General features: G+C 41.6%; 2 protein-coding genes across 4 annotated transcripts in view; one reads left to right on the top strand and one right to left on the bottom strand.

Annotated features, from left to right (window-relative positions):
- hs6st3b (heparan sulfate 6-O-sulfotransferase 3b) overlaps positions 1-10,504 on the bottom strand; it is a 54,464-nt gene extending 43,960 nt beyond the window's left edge. Inside the window, exon 1 of the mRNA XM_076107143.1 lies at positions 8,767-10,504. Coding sequence (XP_075963258.1) covers positions 8,767-9,311 — 545 coding nt within the window. The 5' untranslated portion in view covers positions 9,312-10,504. The remainder of the gene's footprint in view (positions 1-8,766) is intronic.
- Positions 10,505-11,587: 1,083 nt separating this feature from the next.
- Positions 11,588-19,656, top strand: part of uggt2 (UDP-glucose glycoprotein glucosyltransferase 2) — a 30,411-nt gene continuing 22,342 nt past the window's right edge. For 2 of the 3 annotated variants that reach the window (XM_076107139.1, XM_076107137.1), the window contains exons 1-14: positions 11,588-11,728; positions 12,069-12,223; positions 13,029-13,111; positions 13,211-13,341; positions 14,108-14,220; positions 14,413-14,590; positions 16,158-16,254; positions 16,339-16,405; positions 16,568-16,668; positions 16,940-17,039; positions 17,463-17,523; positions 17,774-17,865; positions 18,034-18,184; positions 19,522-19,641. In XM_076107139.1, the coding sequence (XP_075963254.1) occupies positions 12,096-12,223; positions 13,029-13,111; positions 13,211-13,341; positions 14,108-14,220; positions 14,413-14,590; positions 16,158-16,254; positions 16,339-16,405; positions 16,568-16,668; positions 16,940-17,039; positions 17,463-17,523; positions 17,774-17,865; positions 18,034-18,184; positions 19,522-19,641 (1,422 nt within the window). In that variant the 5' untranslated portion in view covers positions 11,588-11,728; positions 12,069-12,095. Of the gene's footprint in view, positions 11,729-12,068; positions 12,224-13,028; positions 13,112-13,210; positions 13,342-14,101; positions 14,221-14,412; positions 14,591-16,157; positions 16,255-16,338; positions 16,406-16,567; positions 16,669-16,939; positions 17,040-17,462; positions 17,524-17,773; positions 17,866-18,033; positions 18,185-19,521; positions 19,642-19,656 lie in introns of those variants that run through there. The other variant, XM_076107140.1, reaches the window with a different exon arrangement.

Below are 19,656 nucleotides of genomic sequence, written 5' to 3'. Positions count from 1 at the left end.
ATATCACCACATTGCCAGCCAACACAGCCCAAAAAAAACATAAAAACATCGAGAACTTCGTCCAAACGACGGTGGGGTTGCTGCACTCTTGCAAGAGGAGATTAAGCCATGTGAAGGTGACTCTACCTGTGCTTACACTTTAAGTGTGCCAGGTGCCCACTAAACCTCTGAATTTAAATTGGGGAGCGGTGTGAGGCAGTATAACTTACCTGTCACCAGCTCGCCCCAGATAAGGACAGATGACCTTTCTCCACGTTGTTATAATAAATCAACTCCAGAGGCGGCTATTCCTGGCTCGGTCCTCTCGTCATGCCTTACAGGTATCAATTGAGAAATAACACAGCCCGGCACCTCTCCTGACATTTTCCTCATGCTGGATGTGTCTATCCGTCACGTAAAGACGCAGGGGCGAACAAAACACATGCACACAAAGGCAAGGGAGATGTCTTATGAATTATCAAGGAGGCTAATAATGCCTGCCTTGTTTATGAGGGTGTTGAACATTTTTCTCTTGCAGTGATTCTTCCAAATATACAAAGTAAGCTTTAATCATAATATAGAGCACACATTTTATTGGGTCTTTGCATTAAAAAAAAAAAATGGTGACACATAAAGCTGGTTAAAATAACAAGCCAAACACCAAAAACCAAAAGCCAACAACCAGTGTCTTCAAAGCAATATTCATGAACTTGCTGATCAGACAGCTCTTGATCAGCAAACACTAGAGGAATTTATGGTAAAATATATGCAAGTTTTACACAATTACTTTTTTTTTTACACTGTTTGTAGTAGAAACTAGAATGTGCTTTTCTAAATTAGAGGGGAAAGGAAAGAGGAACAAAGTTAATTGCCCCTCTGATAATTGGAGCATTTGAGCAGGATTCTTGGGGTCATTAAACACCGAATCTCTGATTCGCTGCAGCAGCTGACTCATTCTCATCACACCGAAGAGTACATTCAAACGAAATCAGCAGAGGAGCTGCTTTGCTTCTGGTCTTTTTTTTTTTTACTACAGTATAGGGTGTGATCTCAGGCTCATCAGAAGCTGACCGGGAAGCAGGAGTTCAGCTCCGCGACAGCATGCCTGGGATCTGAGAGCTCATAAAGGCACACTGTTCAGAATTAGAACAAGGAATTCATCTCATGTGATGGGTATGGATCAAATTAAGAAAACACCATATCTGACTGAAGCCAAAACGGTTTACAAGCTGAATCATCCGTGTCATTGCTTTCGGTGAGGAATAATAAAGATGTGCTACATTGCAGTGATTCCACATTTCCTACCACGGGAGGATCTAAGTCTGCCCAAGTCTTACAACCCGGCTTCCAGGAAACGAGGTTTTCCTTGCCAGCAATTTGACCAAATGCCACCCTTTAATCACACTATAAAAGCTGAATCAGACAATTGGAGATTCATATTTGCCTGGACCAGCAAATATTTGACAGCAGCATCAGAGAAGCTACAAGACTGCCCTGGCAAGCTGCATGGCTTTCATTACCTAGAGTGGCTTTTAGAGAAAGACGGTTAGCTCCATCCGTACTATATCTCAAACAGTTACAAGCCAATTGGACAATGACGAATACCCGTAACAATTTAAACACATGCAAAATTTTTCATTTTCTCCAAATACTAATATCGCAGTGGCCTATAAGTGCTCAGTTATTCAATCAATACATATTGTACAATAATGTGTGAGGAGAAGCCAGGCCTCCCTGTTTGGTGCATCATGCATCAAGCAGCAGATTTCGGCAAAAAACTGGGACACTAATCCTCTTTCCAATAGAGGAGGCATCACATGGCAAAATAAAATTATAATCTTCCTAAAAGTGATTAAAAACTCGGTGAAAACTGGGTGCACACTCACACAAAGTACTATACATCTTTACTAAGATATAAGCATTGTGTGATAAAATAAGAATTAGAAGACCCCAGAGATTGTGGTCAAAACCAGTGAGTCGTAGTTTGTCACATGATTTCAATATAATGTCACTTACACATCCAGCAGATACGGACACACATTTGCATTTATTTTGGGACGTGTTTCTAGCCAGCTGATGAATGTATGACCAATATTCACTTTCTTTTAGCTCTGTTTTTTGGTCTCAACCTCTGAGCGATGTATCTAGCTCTTTAGCTGATAACTGCTCCACTGAGTATAAATCATCCTGTCGAGCAGAAATGTCTTGAGCCCTGACCAACAATCTGAGATGCTTGAGTTCAGCCTCACCTCTCTCGCTTGCAGAAATATATCAGTATTGCATGATTACGGCCAGCATCAGTGAATATAATCATTTTAGCGCACTATAAAAAAATTTTAATTGGATCTTCGGAATGACTCAAATTTAAGGAATTGAAAATAGCCAGTCAACTTTATTAATTTGAAATTAATACAGGCTGCTTTGCTTTACTTTGCAATGTCCTCATGGAAACTAAGTCTTTCTGCACGGAAGAATTAGACGTTTCTATTGAATTTTTTCTTTTGCATTTTCTTTGTCATGACGGTGAACAAGTGCTTGACATATGCTGTAGTACTCTATGCATAAGTAACACTTAATTATCAAACCAACTGGATTACTGCTCAGGCCTGCCAGCAATGACGACTTGAATTAATGACACATGAAAAGCAATCTCCAGTGCCCTGGAAGTCCTGGGCCTGCAGGGCAACCACACCTCCACACATAATAAACACCCTATCATTGTGATGAGCACTTTGCCTCCAATATCTACAGATACGACCAGAACTGTAAATCTGCTCAACTTTCCTCCTCGGAGTTCATCTGTGTCTGGAGGGCATCCGTTACCCTGCTGCTTCACTGTGTCTCATGGAGGTTGGCCGCTTTTCTCTTTTTCACTCGGCGAGAGGCTTCAGAATACAGAGAAGAAAAGTCTAGTGCAGCAAGAAGAATGATCAATTTACTGGTATTACTGTATTCAATTGAAGTTTTAAATGTGGTTGTTCAATAGACATTAGATAGCGTCACAAAAATACTTTAATACTTTAATGCCTTAAACCAGCAATAACCAATCTTTTCGGACACTTTGGGGCATGTCGTCACCCTTTTGAGTTGATATGGCGTTAGTGTTTGCAAAGAATTGTTTATTTACTAATCCAGCAATTATGGAGCAACATTACTATTCGATCGGAGTCGTGTTTGTGTCCACCGGATGATTATAAGTCCAATATTGACTCTCTTGTGCTCTGTTTTTGTTCTCGACCTACTCCTGAGGGAAACTTCTGGGTCTTAAGCTGCAAAATGCTCCACTGTTTGTTGTGTTTGGTGCTGAACAGGTTGTTTACAGCGGGTTAATTAGAGCATCTTTGCTGAACCCCCCCCTTGCAGTTATTATGAATGGGGAAATTAGCTAGTGAGACCAAACCTTGTACCAGTCTGTAAACATGTTTATTTCTGCTGTAAAGTTGGGCATGTTAAACGGGGGTCTATAGGGATCGTCTCGCTTTTGGCACCAGCCTCAAGTGGCCATTCGATGAACTGCAGTTTTTGGCACTTTCACGCTGGCTTCGTTTTTCAGCCTCGGAGGTTGCCGCTTGGAGTGAACCAAAACGGAAAAGCTAAACAATGAGCTGAACGTCACAGCTTAGTAGGGGCGAAGGAAGATGCAGATTCAGATGATAATTCTCTGTAGGTCTGTCACATTGATAGACAGAGTTGCAACAAGAATTTGATTGGATAGTAACAAAAATATGGAAGACAATGTGTGCAGTCGGCCATGTCACCATCTCTAGTGATGCGGGGTTCAAACAAATTGTAGCTGAACTGAAACGAAAAAGAACAATGGACCTCAGATAAAAGAGAAGCACACCTTGGCACTTGAAGAAATTGTTTTGTGGTCAATGTCTTGTCATGAAGTGTGTCACATGTTATATTTTTTTGTGTAATCTCAATTAAGAAATACGAAAAAAAAGTGTAGTAGATCGAATGAAACATGCACGGTTCAATGATCCGAGCTGTAAGTGGTAGCGGCCACGCAGTAATTGCAGCCCTCTCTGCATCACATATGAATAAAATATGATGTGTGGTGTTATTCTGAAAAGGACTGGGGCCCGTCATTGGTGTGCCATGTAAGAAATAACAGTCTATTACTGCTCCTCTAGGGTGGGTGTAGAATCTAAGGGAATGTGAATTTGTTATTTTTTTTATGGTGGATAAAACATGCTGTAGGTAGGAGTTTTGATCATTTTGAATTACCCGCCATTCATTGGGTACTATTCAAAAGTAAGCTAACGTGACCATTAGCGACATTAGTGACATACAGCAGACTGGAACAGTGCCACACAAGCTCATAATGCCCACAGGGCTTTTTCATCACCTTCCACAAGAATGACACTGATTAAGCATATGATCAGTGTAAAGGAACAAGTACAGCGAGAGTATATCAAAACTATTAAAACAAACACCCTTCATTAGTAATATCATTAAGGAAGCAAAGAATTCACACAAAAAAACCCCATCCACAAATCAAATTAAAGTAGTTGCCAATTTTTGTTCTACTACACTACTTTCAAGACAGCTTTTCAGTGCACATAACATAAAAACCTCGAGGACACAGTGATCTAAACTTCATTATCCAGAATCACAGCAGAGGACATCCATTGTCATTACATAGGCACATCTCTCTCTCTCTCTCTCTCTCTCTTTGCTTCATCAGAGAGTATCGAAGAGCGACCATGCTGTTCTCATGTTTGGGCTTTGGTCTCTTTGTACTTCTGAACTGAGCATTTATTATGCATAAGCAACAAGAAAGCTGCTAATGAAGATTTTATAATTGATAAAAAGTACAACATCAGCATGTGCATGAAATTACCATGAGGCCACACTTAAAAGGGGAACAACTAACCCAACATGAAATGAAACAGAGAGGGGGGGGGGCTGTTAATACTGTCTAACACTTTAAAGACTTTAAAGAAAATGTATATTCATTGTATCGGTCAAACTTTATATGGCCTTTATCCAAATCATAAATTCATGTACCTGCCAAGTGGATGAGGCAATAAACCCGTAAGGACACAAAACAGCATCAAATGTTAACTCAGTGTTGGCTGCCTCACTTCATGTATTAAAGTCAATTCTGTTTGTATTCCCAAACCCAACTTGAATTTCTAACGACACCGAGTTGCAAGATGTGTTTTCGAATAGAGCTGAGGGCACAGAAACAAGGATTGTTTGCTCGTTTGCAACAAGAAAACTAGATGTATGCACTCTCGCACAAACACGCATTCTGCAAGGCAGAAATGGGAGAGGCCTATTTAGGTAGATGTGTGCTTTTTACCAGATAGTCACACAGAGTTTGATAGCATTTGATTTGTTTTTAAGATTAACCGTGTTTCCCACGTTATTTATTATGCGAGTACTTGTTGACCTGGGTGCCGGGCTGCTGCGTACAGTTGCTTGCAGGTAAATAGAGGTTGCATTGAATGGAACTGAACAGAATGAAGAAATCCAGAAGGAAAAAACGATTTTGGTTCTCTACAGTTCAGGAGTTATGGTGGCCCTACTCACACCAAGAGCTTGTTCTTTTTTTTTGCACGTCAACCACCTATGAAATATAGGCTTTGATTTGCTATTAACCCTCATCCTACCAATTTGGTATTGTTATCTGTTTTATAAGGTGCTTTTTAAACAATACGTTAAAATGTTTTGGGGTTGTGAGCGACACCAGTCAAAAGGAGAGTAGATAGAAAACATGTTTGCCATGGGTCCTGATATAAAGACTATAATTGGGGGGGGGGGGGGGGGGGGGGGGGTGCTCTGTCAGTCATTTTGAGATTAAATAAGTTTACATTTGACTATGGTGGCTGTTTCTTACAGTAGGACCCCGGTCGGTATCCCTGTATGTTAAATACATGGGTAGGGTTTGGGTTGAACCCCATTTTAAAGAATGAAAGCTAAAGAATGTGTAATAAATGAGAAACTCAGAATCAGTGGTAAATTGTTTCTCTTCTCCGGATTTTAATTTAAAAACAAAGCAAACTCACACTCTGGGCTCGAAGAGAGTGTTGTCAGCCTCAGCTAATGTATGAATAACAATGCGACATATTCAATATTATATCATCTGCGGGGGACCTTTAAAATAAGTTGTGTTGGTATTTGCTCAAACATTCTGTGATTAAACTGATTAAAGTAAAATAACAGTACACAAACACAGAGAGCATTCAGTCTAACACTGCTGCTTTGTTCAAGGTGTATATGCTTCACTGTTGGGACTTCAGGCTGTATGTTTGATAATCAAATTTCCTCACCTCCAGACCTGTAGCCGTAACAATAAAGCTGTGTTGTTGTTGTCGTTTTTTAATCTCAATGAAAGACATTCTGACTGCACCAGGATGGAAAATAATATTGAAGTTAGAAACTGAATTTGCTCATTTTAATTTTGATTGAAAGCAACATCAAATATCTCTCTGATACATCTGTTTACTAGGCAAAACTATTCTGAAGGCACAATAAACTCAGTCCGTGCTTCAAGCAAGTACAGTCTGAAAATCAGCTCTATGTTTCGTGACCCAGTGTCACATTGTATATATCTACCTGAGCGACCCCAGACAAAACAGTTAGGCAAGGAACGCGTAACAATCAGGAATAATTCTCGCCGCTCTCCTCAGCGCAGGCCTCTGAAAGTGCCTGAGAGGAAAACAACCTGCTCAACGAGCCGTCTTCATACAGCAGACAAGGTAATGCCACGACGCTCTCCGCAAAGCAACTTGAGAGGACAGCACTTAGAGGTATGTTTCTCCCCCCCAAAAAAAAAAAAAAGCCCCCGAAGAGAGGCAGGTTCGCCCGCTCCACTTCTCCCCTGACTGACGGCGCACTCCAGAGGAGCCGTGCCGGAGGACACACACACTGATCCGGTCTGACATGCCTGACCTTTCCTGGGCGGCACGGCGGGGCTCACTCTGCAGAGTGCCCTGCTCGGCCTGAAAAGGCCATGCAATGCCACGCAGGCGGCGCCACCGCCGCTCACCTCAGCCCCCCCCCCCCCCCCCCCCCCCCTTGCTGCTATCTGAAGAGCTGGCAAGGTGAATGCCCGGGCCCGCCGAAAGACAGCCACTCAATCTGAGAGGCTCTCAGCCGCAAAACAAGGGTATGCCATCTGAATTTGGCAGTGATGTATGATTGGTATACTTCCCACTGCACCCTCAGGGTGGAGTTTAGATTTTTGGAACAAGTGGACTATTTATTACAAAGTATGCATTTTACTGTACAAGGGGTTGCTGCTTTACTGTGACCTTATGCCATTTAAGATGCTTCAATTAACGATTTGCTCACACACTAAATTGTTATGAAGATGAAATTTGCATAATACTTGTTAGTCATCTCACTTATAGGTGTGCTGTGTGCAGTGGCTCGGTAATGAAGGGGTCCAACGTAGTGTGTGTCTGCCAACAGTCTTGGTCGCGGCAGAATTATCTCAGAATAGATGCTGTGGGTGCCCGCTGAAGAACAAGGGATGGGAGGACTAGTAAGTGCAGAGTAGATGCTGCAGCTGTGAAATGAAGAGCTGTCGCATCCAGTGAGCACTTTCCTAAGTAAAGGAAACACTTGGCACAGCAGGAATAAATCATGCGCTCATGTACTTCAGTGTAAGATTGTATTTTTCAAAAACAGAGAATGGAATTCTTGTATGCTTTGTGTGACACATTTGGTCAGTGCGTACTTTTCTAAAAAAGTATATCTTTGAGGATGTATGACTGACTAACAAACTTTTAACAAGCTATTTGAATGAATAGCCTAAATCGTGATGGAATTTATAGAATCATTGACATTGACATCTGTATCTGCATCTCTATCGCATCAGTCAATTGCAAATGTGTCTTCTATTGCAACTACAACAGAACATATTGGAAAATATAATGCAAATCAAATCACCGGTTCTACTTTGTTTTTCCTCTCAGATAACTACTGTGCATCTACACCAAAACATTGTGGGATCATTTGGACTAAGTCTTGAAATAAGACGGCATCAAAGGTTAAGACTTTTTGTGATACAACAGTAGTGCACCTGTTCTGTAAGCCAACAAGAACACCACGAAGGGAATTATCAAACAAGGCACTAAGACCAAGAATGCAGTGTGTTCTGGTTGTTGTGGTTGACTTTGAGTATGATACACCCGACGGATATCCTCATTCACAGGGATGAAACAAAGTCAATCACTAACCCTTTAACTTAACCTTATGGTGCATGTTTTCATACAACTCAGTCAGTTAAAGCACTGGCACAGCTGGGCAGGAACAGAATCACTGTGAGCAACTGAGGTGATGACAAAGGACAAACACAAAAGATGTATACGTCTGAAGGTCAAGCAAAGAAAAAGACTCGTAAATGTTGTTCTAGCAGTTCGTACTATTGTCCCCAGTCTCACAGACTAGTGCGTACACACCCTCCTCCTGCAGAGTGAGCTGAATGCTGGGAGAGTTGGTTGTGATTATTTGCCCTTTGATAATAAGCGTAGGTATTGTTCCTGACTTCCTCACTAAAAATATCAGTCCAGTGGGAACACCATCCCATCTTTCATTTCTCACTTCACTGTTCGAGACTGAAGGCTTTGCTAATTATCACCAGGACAAAATTAAACTTCTAAATTCATTATGGAGACTCCAGGGCATGTGTCTTGCGTGCCTGTTTGTACACATTGCTCTGGGACCCTGGTGGTTTGGGAGCCACAGAGCTTATTTCAGCAAACCTGCATTCACAAAATAAACACACACACACACACACACACACACACACAAGGGAAATCAGACATATACCTTTTATTCCTCTGGGCCTCCTTCTTATCCATAATGACAGGTACACAGTTCGTTAGCTCGGTCCAGTCTGCATGCAGCCCGCAGCTCCAGCCGGTAGAGAACCGGGAGAAGAGCCAGGACTCCTCTTTCCCCGGTCGGTGACATGTGCATTTCTTCTGCCCGGGCTTGCAGTCGCACGGCTGCTCCAAGCGAATATTCCTCACCAAGTGTCTCCCGAAAGTGGTTCCTCCGGTCTTCTGGATGTGCAAAAACACTATCACGTCGTCCCCTTTGATGTTGAACTCCACGTGTCTGTCGAGGTCTCGTTCGGTGAAGTTGAATTGTGACGGTTGCTTCGGAGGGCTGTCGTCCTCCAGGTCTTGATCTCTGTAGAAATCATCGCTGTCCTGGTACGGGCTGGAAAGTAGGCTCACCCCTCCTAATTTCTCCCCAGCCCTAAAGTAGCACGAATTGCTGCCAGCGGGACAGATGTACTGGTAACCTATCATAACAAAAAGGACAGCTAAAATAGGCACCAAGATGAGCTTACTGGACCTATCATCCATTATATCAAGATAATGTCTTCATTCCATTACTGTGAATAATAAGCAGCACCCGTGGGTTCTTCGGGGGATCGATATCCTAATGGTCCATGCCTCAGAAAGACGAAAGGTGCCTATTGTTTACGTGACACATGTTGATCAGATAACACCGTCCGGTAAGCTGGAAGTGCACCTCTTCGTTTCGTCTGCACTGCGCTGCAATTCTTGTCCAAAGTCGAGAGTCATGGCATTCAAATCTCTGGCTGTCCAACTTCTAAAGCCGGCGTATAGAGCTGCATCCGTGCGGGCGACTCCCATATACTCCGGTATCAAGTTCAAAATGAGGCACTTGATTGGAGTTTTTAGTTCTTATTTTCTCTCCTCGTGCTGAACCCGGTCTAAAGCGCAGTACGGTTCCTTTCGGTGATGGACTGACTTCAGCAGAAATGCGCCGCGGCTCGGACTGTCGGGACTGGATCCTCCGGCAGCATCCTCTGCGGTCTGACTGACTGTGCTGTAATGCTTTTGAGAGGATGCTGCTGCATCCGAGCCGACAGAATATGCGTTATGCTCTCGCCGTGGTTGGGGCTACATCCCACCCGTCCATCCCATAATCTTATTTTACACAGTGAAAAAGCCAGAAGCCCACAAGGACACTGAACTAAGACAACATGGAAATGTATCCACATATCAAATTCGTTGTAACTTTTTTTTTTTTTTTAAGCGCATTCATCCGAGTGTGACCTTTGATGATTAGAGACAATGCTCCGTGCTGTACCATTGCCAGTGTAGGGATACAGTCTCCTTCTTTTTAAATAGCCCAATTTAAAGTGTAATGTCTGCTAATAAGACAGACTACTGGTAGGAGAGCCAATTAAAAGTGAAACAGCTGCTTTCTCTGCAGCAGTAATGGTTATATTCACATCCTGTTGAACCATAAAATACTGGTGCATTACTTTACTGGCATGCCATGCAGGCATTTGCAGATGAAGGTTGACTTGTGCGCAATTAACATGCAAATTGTGAATTAACTCTCTCTCTCTCTCGCTCTCTCTCTCGCTCTCTCTCTATCCATCCATCCATCCATCCATCTATCTATCAATATTTAAATCTTTTTTTATTTCAACATCTCATGTGTTCTTCTTTCACTACAGCTCCTTAGACTTAATTAAGCAGTATGGATTTTTTATTTATTTTTTGAGTTCAGTTTTGATCAATTGATCAGTCATACCATGACACTAGTGGACAACATGCCCAACGTTGCCATTTGAAATGGAGAAGGCTTTAAATGATCCTGCAAAGTGATACCAAAATTGAGTTTAAGAACTATTTTACACACAGGGATCAGTTCACTGGTCATGGAAAGCACTACCCAATCCCGTGAAAACAGTTGTATGATGTCTTCTGTGGCTCTGGAAGGAGCTTTCCAAAATTACTCTGTGAAGTTATCATCTTGGCTTGGGCTTAGAAAATTCAGTCTTTTAAAAAGCCTGCTTTAAGATGGGTGCGTGGAGATCCAAAGAAGTGAGCATTTACCAGGCAGGGAGGGTCTAATGAAAGATGCTATGGAATTGGACAGTTTTGAATAGGATCTAGCGTTTTTAAGTTATACAAATTATAAATTATCTCACATTCTGGGGCATTGATTTAGGCCTTTTCTTCCTCACAAATACACCAACTTTATGGAAGTCTGATACTAAATTGCAGCTCAGCTCCTTTCATATTTGATTGATTGATTGATAGATTAATGTGCAAATAATTTAACCTATAATAACTATGATTAGCCTAATGTTATAATAATGTAATTTGTTAATACTACTCTGCAAGTTATATGTGGTGCATCTTAAAATGAACGCATCATAAACTTAAGTTACATTGTAATTATTTAATATTTATATGAGAATGGGGGGGAAGCATCCCATACAGCTGTAACTGCCTGGCTACACGCACACACACACACACACACGCACACACACACACACACACACACACACACACACACACACACACACACACACGTACACTGTAGTGTAGCTGCAACATGCTCTAATGTTTGGTGGGGAAGTGTTTGAGCTTCAGCGGCTGCCTCTTTAGCTGTCTGCCGCTGTGCCCGAATGAATTCCAACTTTACCACCAATTTATTTATACTCTACACTCACTGTCACTAATTGCGTCGCACTAAACAATGTGTCATATTATGCCTAAAACGATAATAAAACACAATTATTTTTTTATGTCACGGTTGTTTCAGACACGAATAACGGCCAGCGCGAGCCACCATAATACGCGGCTACCCCGGCAACTAGCTAGCTGTGTCCGTTGTTAACTGCCCAAAATACCGACGTGAAGCCCTTTGCTCTGTATGGAAGTGGTCAGCATCACTAACGGGGCGAAGGATATATTATTGGCAACACAGTGACCAGTGGTTGTGTATTTCTAATGTACGTTACATGTTCTTTGTGGACTTAGTTTGTTAACTCATGCTGGTGTTACGGTACCGTTTTCATTCAGGACAAGGCTGTCTAACTACGTTATGCTACTGCTAAGTTTAGTCTGCTCTGTCTGACCCCTAGCTAACAAATACTTCCACATGTAACGTTAGCTAGCATCTTCTGCAACCGTGTACTCTGAGTGTTATATTTAGTGATATTTAGCGTCGAGTGTACCGGTGTGTTTTGGAAGAGATGACTTGGAGAAACTAAACGCTACGTGGCACCTACTGGCACGTCTTAAAAGGAAACGTACTGATGGTCGTTGGTGTTTTGCTCTCTGCCACTGTAGGTTCATGTTACGTCTCACCGGGAAGTAATGAGGAACGTTATTGTGCTCTCGCTGCTGCTGCTGCTGAACATACATCATGTCATATCAGCACACAAAGGCGTCACTGCCAGTCTATCAGCAAAGTGGAGCATGACGCCTTTCCTTCTGGAGACAAGGTACCCACGCCTGGATGTCCACACCGGGTATCTTGCCCTCACACAAATCTGCAACAAACAGGATAAGTCATGAGTTCGAGCCCCCTTAACGCAGTCTATACCCCCTCAAACTATTTCATTTAGTTAGGTAATTGCTCAGTTATATTTACCCTGAATTCAGTTTCTTAGCATATAGGTCTAGAGGCCTTTTCAAAGTAAAAGAAACAACACAAAATCCAGGATATGGAATCCTTTCTTATCTTAAAAGTAGTCTAATCTAAATATATTGTGTCTAACTCTGGACTTGACCTATAAAACAGCAACAGCGTGTACTTTGTTAATGTTTGCATGTAAACTCCCTCCTAGGTTGTTCAAACATTGACATTTCCACTAAAATACAGATAACACGACCTCATTGACCTGGATGGGTCTTGAGAAGAAATACAGAAAACATACAATTTATTAGTTACCTTTTATTCTAGTGACTGGGAACAACTGCAGGTTTTAGAAACTGTATATATTTTAGTATATTTAGTGTGTAACTTTAGTATTCATACACACTTAAATAGCAGCCAAAAGTAATTTAGTTGATGACTTACTGCGTATAAAGCTCTCTTTTATGGTGTTACTACAACCTTTGGTCAACAACATATGATTTTATTCTTCTGTGTGATACTTCACAGCGAAAATGATGAAACCAAGGCTGGGCAGAATTTTTAACAGAAAATATAAAATGATCATGTGGTCCGTAGCTTTAGTTTGTTGTTTGTAACATACTGTGGTTGCTGAATAATGCTGACTAATATTTTATTTTACTCCTATGTAGTGAGTTTATTGGTGAAGATGGGAATGAGAAATTCTGGCAGTTTGTTGACACCGTGAAAGAGCTCACTGTATACAAGCAAGGAGGTGTGTTGATCTAAACCCAAATATAGTTTACAAACTTTGAGACATTGAGCTTCTCGTCTAAAGAAACCTCACAATTACTAATGTGGATGCATCTCACAGAATCCGTGCGCTCGTACTACAACCTGGTCCTGAAGAAGGCTGGCCAGTTTCTTACGGATCTTCAAGTTAATCTCCTCAAATTTGCTCTGGCCCTACGGTCATACTCACCAGCTGTTCAAGCATCTCAGCAGGTATGTTGTGATCATATAAGTATTTCAAAACCTTCTCAAGAGCAGCGTGGGAATAGTACGGTATGCAAGAGAGCCGGGTTCATTCCATGTTAGAGTCTGTTACACTGTTTATCCTATTCTTGACCTCTGCAGGCCTTATTTACAGTTTCAATTATTCTCAAACTACTGTGTTAAATACTACACATCAATGATTAGTTTTCTCACAACAGTATTTGTATTTCCCTGTGGTTTCTCACAGAATTCAAATGTGGATAAGGTTAATTGTCTGTAAATAATCCAGTGACAAAGAGCTTTGGTAATCGAAAATCTTATATGCAAATGTCTATATTCTGTCTAACATTTCACTTATCCATTGAAATATCTCAACATTTGCCAGATGGATTGGGACAGAATTTGGTTCAGATATTCATGGTCCCCACAGGATGAATAATGTCAATATCTTCCCCTGACTTGTCATCTAGTGCAATCATCTGGTCAAAATGTAATTATGTCCGATACTTTGGCTAATGCTGAAGTATACCTAAGTATATATATAGCGATGCACTGGTTGATGAAGTTGAATGAATAATGGCCTTTTGGTGTTGTGCTGCACAGTGGACATTGTTGTGATGATTGCTGTAGAATATTGAGAATAAATCAATCACATAACTGATTTATCTGTGATAAACTTTGATTAAAGAGTGAGGGGTCTTCACCAGATCGTGGCATTGTTGGCGTCATGTTGTGGCCGAAGAACATTCCTTCACTCCTCCATGTTCTCCAACAGATAGCCAGTGATGAGCCTCCGCCCGAGGCTTGCCCTGCCTTCGTCTCCATCCATGGTCAACGTAGCTGCAGCACCAAAGACATCAAGAAGCTCCTGAAGGCAGCTGCAGGCAGGTAACACAGAATGGCGCTTTCTTCCCTTCTGTGGATAAACTCAAATCCCTAACGCGGAACAATGTGAAAAGTTTCTACAGTTTTTTTGTTAAAAACATTGTTGCCTTTACTGTCTCCATCGTGCCTGTAATGAACACAGACAGGTTTTTCTCTTTAACACTTTTAAACATTTAATTTGTAAATGTTTTGCAGGCCAAAACCGTATCTACACAAGAATGACCACACGTATCCAGGGGTCAATAAAACCGACGTGCCAGTCGTGATCCTCTATGCCGAGATTGGAACCAAGAAGTTCACCTCGTTCCATAAGGTGCTGTCGGAGAAGGCCGGAGAGGGCACACTTGTATATGTGCTGCGGCATTTTGTAGCGGTGAGTAACAAAGTAATGTTCCACTGATGAAATGTTTTTGATAATTAATGTGGTTTCCTGTCAGTCACAGTGAAAAGTCGTCTAGTATCTAACTTGTGGTTGTGTCTTTCTAGTCAGTCTTTTTCATTCTTTTGGTTTTCACACTGAGGAACTCTGTTTTAAAAGATAAGGCTTGAGATATTCTATCATTTTAATGTAAAGATCAAAACAAACAATCTATCCAATTGACAAATATTGTCTGTGTAGCCAAATCCTAACACAGCATGTTCCTCTGTGCCATAAAACTCCATTGTTTCATCTTTACTTTAGGTGATGGCACTATTGCAGTTGGGGCTGGGTGATATGAAGATATATGTCATCAATATAATATAAACGTTCTTCTATATAGCTTATATTATTTTTTCCTGATAATGTTCCTTGAAACTGTGAAATGTTTATTTTGCAATTAGGTTCCTAATAAAATGAGGAACTCAGTGTGTTTCTACGTATATAAGTCAAACAGGAGTATACAAAATAGGCTTTACCACGTGGTTATTTCATATAGACTATTTATCGTATTTATTGAATTTGGTCATTTTGCTTATGAGTGACACAACAGTGACATATTATTCCTTTTAGTAGATTCCTCGAAATCTAACTGAAAACTCAAAAACTAACCAAGATCCAGATGCCTTTGATGGTGTAAAAAGTGTCTGTTTTGAAAAGCAGAGTGTGGGCGTGAACGACTTCTGAGTGTGGCTGTGAAAGCTCGAGGCAGAGCTTTGACTCTCAGTCACATAAGTGACAAAGTGGAATGTCGGTGAATCTGCTGCTGCTTGTGGGGGCCCATGTGGTTCCTGTTCCCTCTGTTAAAACACATTATAGATTGTAACTTCCACTGGCTGTGTAGTAAACCGGTCAGTCGAGTGTGAACATTTTCTGCTCCAGAGTCCAATGGCGGTGTACTTTACGCCGCTCCGGCCATCCCTTGGCATTGCACATGGTGACGTTAGGCATGCGCGTGTCGCTGTTCAGCAATGGAGACCCATATCCTGAAGTTACCAAAAACATGACCGCGTGTTGACGTTGCTTCCCGAGGCATTTTTGGAACTTGGTAGTGACTGCTGCAACTCGCAAGTAAAGATAATTTTTCGGGAGTCGGCATTCAGCCTAAGCTGTTGTTGCTCCTAGGCGTTTCCGTTTCACAATTAGAGAACTTACAGTGTACTGTGGCAATATCTAGCAGACCAGACATCTGATTAACTTATTGGGAAGATGGCATCCTGTCACAGTGCCACGCTGAAAGTCTCTCCACTGTGTGACCCACTCTACTGTCAATGTTTGTGAATGGAGATCACCATTTCTGTGTGCCTGGTTTTATTTACTAGCTAAATCCACTAATTAGAATGGGTGTCCACCTCATTTTGGCTCTAAATTGTACGTAGGTTTTGGCATAAAGTATTTCCTATGGAACGGATCTGCAGTGTTGATGATTATTATCACAGTACTTTTGAAAGAAATGTACATGTATTAAAACTCTAGAGCGTTTTAACATTAAAGCCGTCACTCTGCCTCCCACTGCTTTCAGGTTCCGAAGCCTCAAAAGATGCTTTTATCTGGTTATGGTGTCGAGCTGGCTATCAAAAGCACAGAATACAAAGCTGTGGATGACACCAAAGTAAAAGGTCAGCTTGTGACTTCTCAAACATTTTGTGTGCTGGAAGTCGCTGTGACCGAGGCAATAAAACACAAGTCTTGTGCTTTTGCAGAATCGGGTGCAAATGCGGAGGAAGACAATAACGATGAAGTCCAAGGGTTCGTTTTTGGAAAATTAAAGTAGGTGGCTTAAATGTAACATGTCATTTAAAACTGATTTTCTACTGTATGTTCTGTTTTGGCTGCTGGTCATCCTGTGCTTTGTGTGACTTTATAAAGAGATAACAATAAATCCTTGATTGTATTTATATCTTCTTCTTTTTTAATTCCCTCCTTTTTAAGGAAATCTCACCCTGAACTCCAGGAGCAACTGGTCGAGCTTCGCAAACATCTCCTCGAGAGTACAAATGACATGGTCCCTCTCAAAGTGTGGGAAATGCAAGGTATCGGTTCTCTATTTCAGTCCAATGATCATGAGGGAAATGTATGCAGTGAGGCATTGAGTTGTTTTAGTTGTCGAGTTGGTGCATATTCTACCATTTGTGGCTGGAGAGGCTTTCATTTTGAATTGTTGTCTTTGACTCACACTTACTAAGTTTATCAGCATATTGAATGTAATCTCATTTGTCTGCTTTGCATGAATTAGATTTGTCTAAACATCATGTGCATTCGTAGATAATAGATGCTGATGATTTCATTATTTCATCTCCACAGATCTTAGTTTCCAGGCAGCTGCCAGAATCATGTCGGTGCCAAAGTTTGACGCTTTGAAGCTCATGCGAGACCTCAGTCAGAACTTTCCGAGCAAAGCCAGGTCAGACAATTTGTCTTATTTTCTCTTTCTGGCTGACTGGCTAACGCGTTTGGTACCGTTCCAAAAAAAATCCATATTTTAAGGAGCCCCCTCTGTGTTACAATGTGTGAATCCAGGCACAACAAGCGCTGTTATTAAAGTGCGTGTGAAATATGTGTTTTATAAACCCATTTGTTTTAGCATCATCCATTGAATACAGCTTTTGATACAGACATCTAATCAGCTTTTTGATGTCTGCTTATTTAGTCTCAGACAACTTGTAATAACACCAAAACATGCTGAGTAAGCGCCAGCTGTTTATGGGGCGCTGACGTACCATTCTGAGGGCCCGTATGTTTTTGGAGATTAAAACTGGCATTTTACTGCCGGCCTGGGATGTGGTAAAAGCTGATGGTGACTGTACATGTTTTACTGTTCCCACAGATCACTGACAAGAGTGGCTGTAAAGCAGGAAATGAGAAAAGAAATTGAGGAGAACCAAAAGGTGTGGTATGATAAGCAGTCTTTTCACACGTCGCTGCAGTTTTGTTTTTCAGACAATCGGTTTCTAATCTGTATCTGGAATAAATCAAATGTTACATTTTATTTTCTCCTCGTCTTTGCACACACTTTATTCATTTAACTTCCTGCTGTAGTCTCAGTGCACACGTCGTCAAAAGAACCAACATTAAAGGTAGAGTCGCTCATTTAGGGGTTTTGGCATCCGACTGAAAACTTTGAGCTTGTTCTTTCAGCATCTCGGTGAGTCCATCGGTGTACACGCGGGAGACGGAGAGCTCTTCATCAACGGACTGCACATCGATCTGGACATTCACAACCCGTTCAGGTAGGAGCCCAGCAGGAGGGCGCAGTGGTCTGCCCGTGCTCTCCCCGCAGACCTACGCTTTGGCTCAGTAATCCTGTTGCAACAAGATCAGAGTTTATTGCTCTGCAAAGCGACTGCCACACAGCTAATATGTATAAAATATTAACCTTTTTGGTTTTATATTTACAGCATTTTAGACATCCTCAGAGGAGAGGCCAGGGTCTTAGAAGGGCTTCATAACCTCGGCATTAAAGGAGAACATCAAGGCAAGCTGCTGAGGTTACCCGTGAACGCTGTGGATGACAGCTATGCCTTAGATATCAGACATCCAGCTATAATGGTGAGTTCTGTCCAAAAGCATTATTCTTCCGGCACAGATGCAGGTGTTTTTTTTTTTTTTTTGTTTTGTGTACCAGGGTGTGAACTAAGTGTATCCGTCACCAGGCTATTGCAACAGTCTCGAGCCTGCCACAAACTTCAGGTATTAATTGGGACTCGGCCAAGAACAAGCTCTCAAATGAAACACTTTTCATTTGCGCCCCTGTGGCCATTATAATATTCTAGGTACTATAAAAATGCTAAAGAAATGAAGAATTTAAGCATTTCCACATCCAAGCAAGAGGTCTGTCATTTCAGCTTGCATCTCCCCTTTCTAGTTACTGAGAACATGTGAGGAGGCTTGTGCAGTAAGTCACTGAAGGCTAGAAAGATCCCCGTTAGTGGCAGATTGGCCAGCAATGATGGATCATTTTGCAACTGTGATTATGGTCATTTATCATAAAAAGCCATTTCCCAAAGCTCACTGATGGTGGGCGGTAGAGCTTTATAACAAATGTACATGTTAATGTTCACATCAGATCCAGCATATTTCTGTCCTCAGAACTGTTCGCTTACATGCCTTAACAGCTTTATTTCCATGCATGTGATTACCTGTTTAATGAACATTTTACACCTTGTGAATAAATAGTTCAGTTGTAAAGCAGTTAGCAGGAAAGAGATTATTCTTTCAAAAGTTAACTAATGTAACATCGTTCAATGTCTTGTTCAAAGTGGAGGTTACAGATGCATAGTGTAAAACAGTTTTTATCTTTGATACCAGTATTACCTTGCTCGGCGGCTTCATTCTTGCCATGTCACAAGATCCCACGATTCTCGTGTGATCACATGTCACACGAGGATCTATCTTGTCAGGCTTCAAGTATTGCATTTGTATCCGGTAAGCCAGAGCACAGCACAAGGCTTTTCCCTCTTCTACTGACATGTTTCGACAGGAGTTTGATTGACAGATGGTTCATCCAATCACCTGCCAAGTATTTTTTTTTTAAGTGCCTGCCCTTTTCCAAAATAGTTATCAATGACGGTTTATCAGAAGGTGACAAACTGTCTGGCTGACCAGGTAAATCAGAGTAAACCAAGTACTGTGACTCGGTGTCGGTCTCGCTCTCGACCGAAACCCAACTTGGTTATGAATGTAAACAAACCCCTCAGATAAAGCAAAGTCAGTATTTGGAATTCTTTGATTGGTACAATGTCATAAGAAATGTAGTGAAAATATAGAAACCACCATTCTAATATAAAAACATCCTTGAGTGAGGTCCTTAATCTCTACCTTTTCCAGGGTTGCTCTTCTGCTGCTTGTACTTAACTCGTGACCATCATTGTTTTTCTGCTTTCCAGTGGATAAATGACGTAGAGAATGATCTCGTGTACCGCAGCTGGCCAACGGGTGTACAGGAGCTCCTCAGAGCCACGTTTCCTGGAGTCATTCGGCAGATCCGTCGCAATCTCTTCAACCTGGTGAGTCTCCTGAAG

The sequence above is a fragment of the Anarhichas minor genome, unplaced genomic scaffold (genome assembly GCF_050575085.1).
Source record: "Anarhichas minor isolate MPS153535 unplaced genomic scaffold, ASM5057508v1 ptg000004l, whole genome shotgun sequence".
Classification (NCBI taxonomy): Eukaryota; Metazoa; Chordata; class Actinopteri; order Perciformes; family Anarhichadidae; genus Anarhichas; species Anarhichas minor.
The sequence above is the reverse complement of the archived record's forward strand: the minus strand, read 5'-3'. Positions and strand labels throughout refer to the sequence as shown.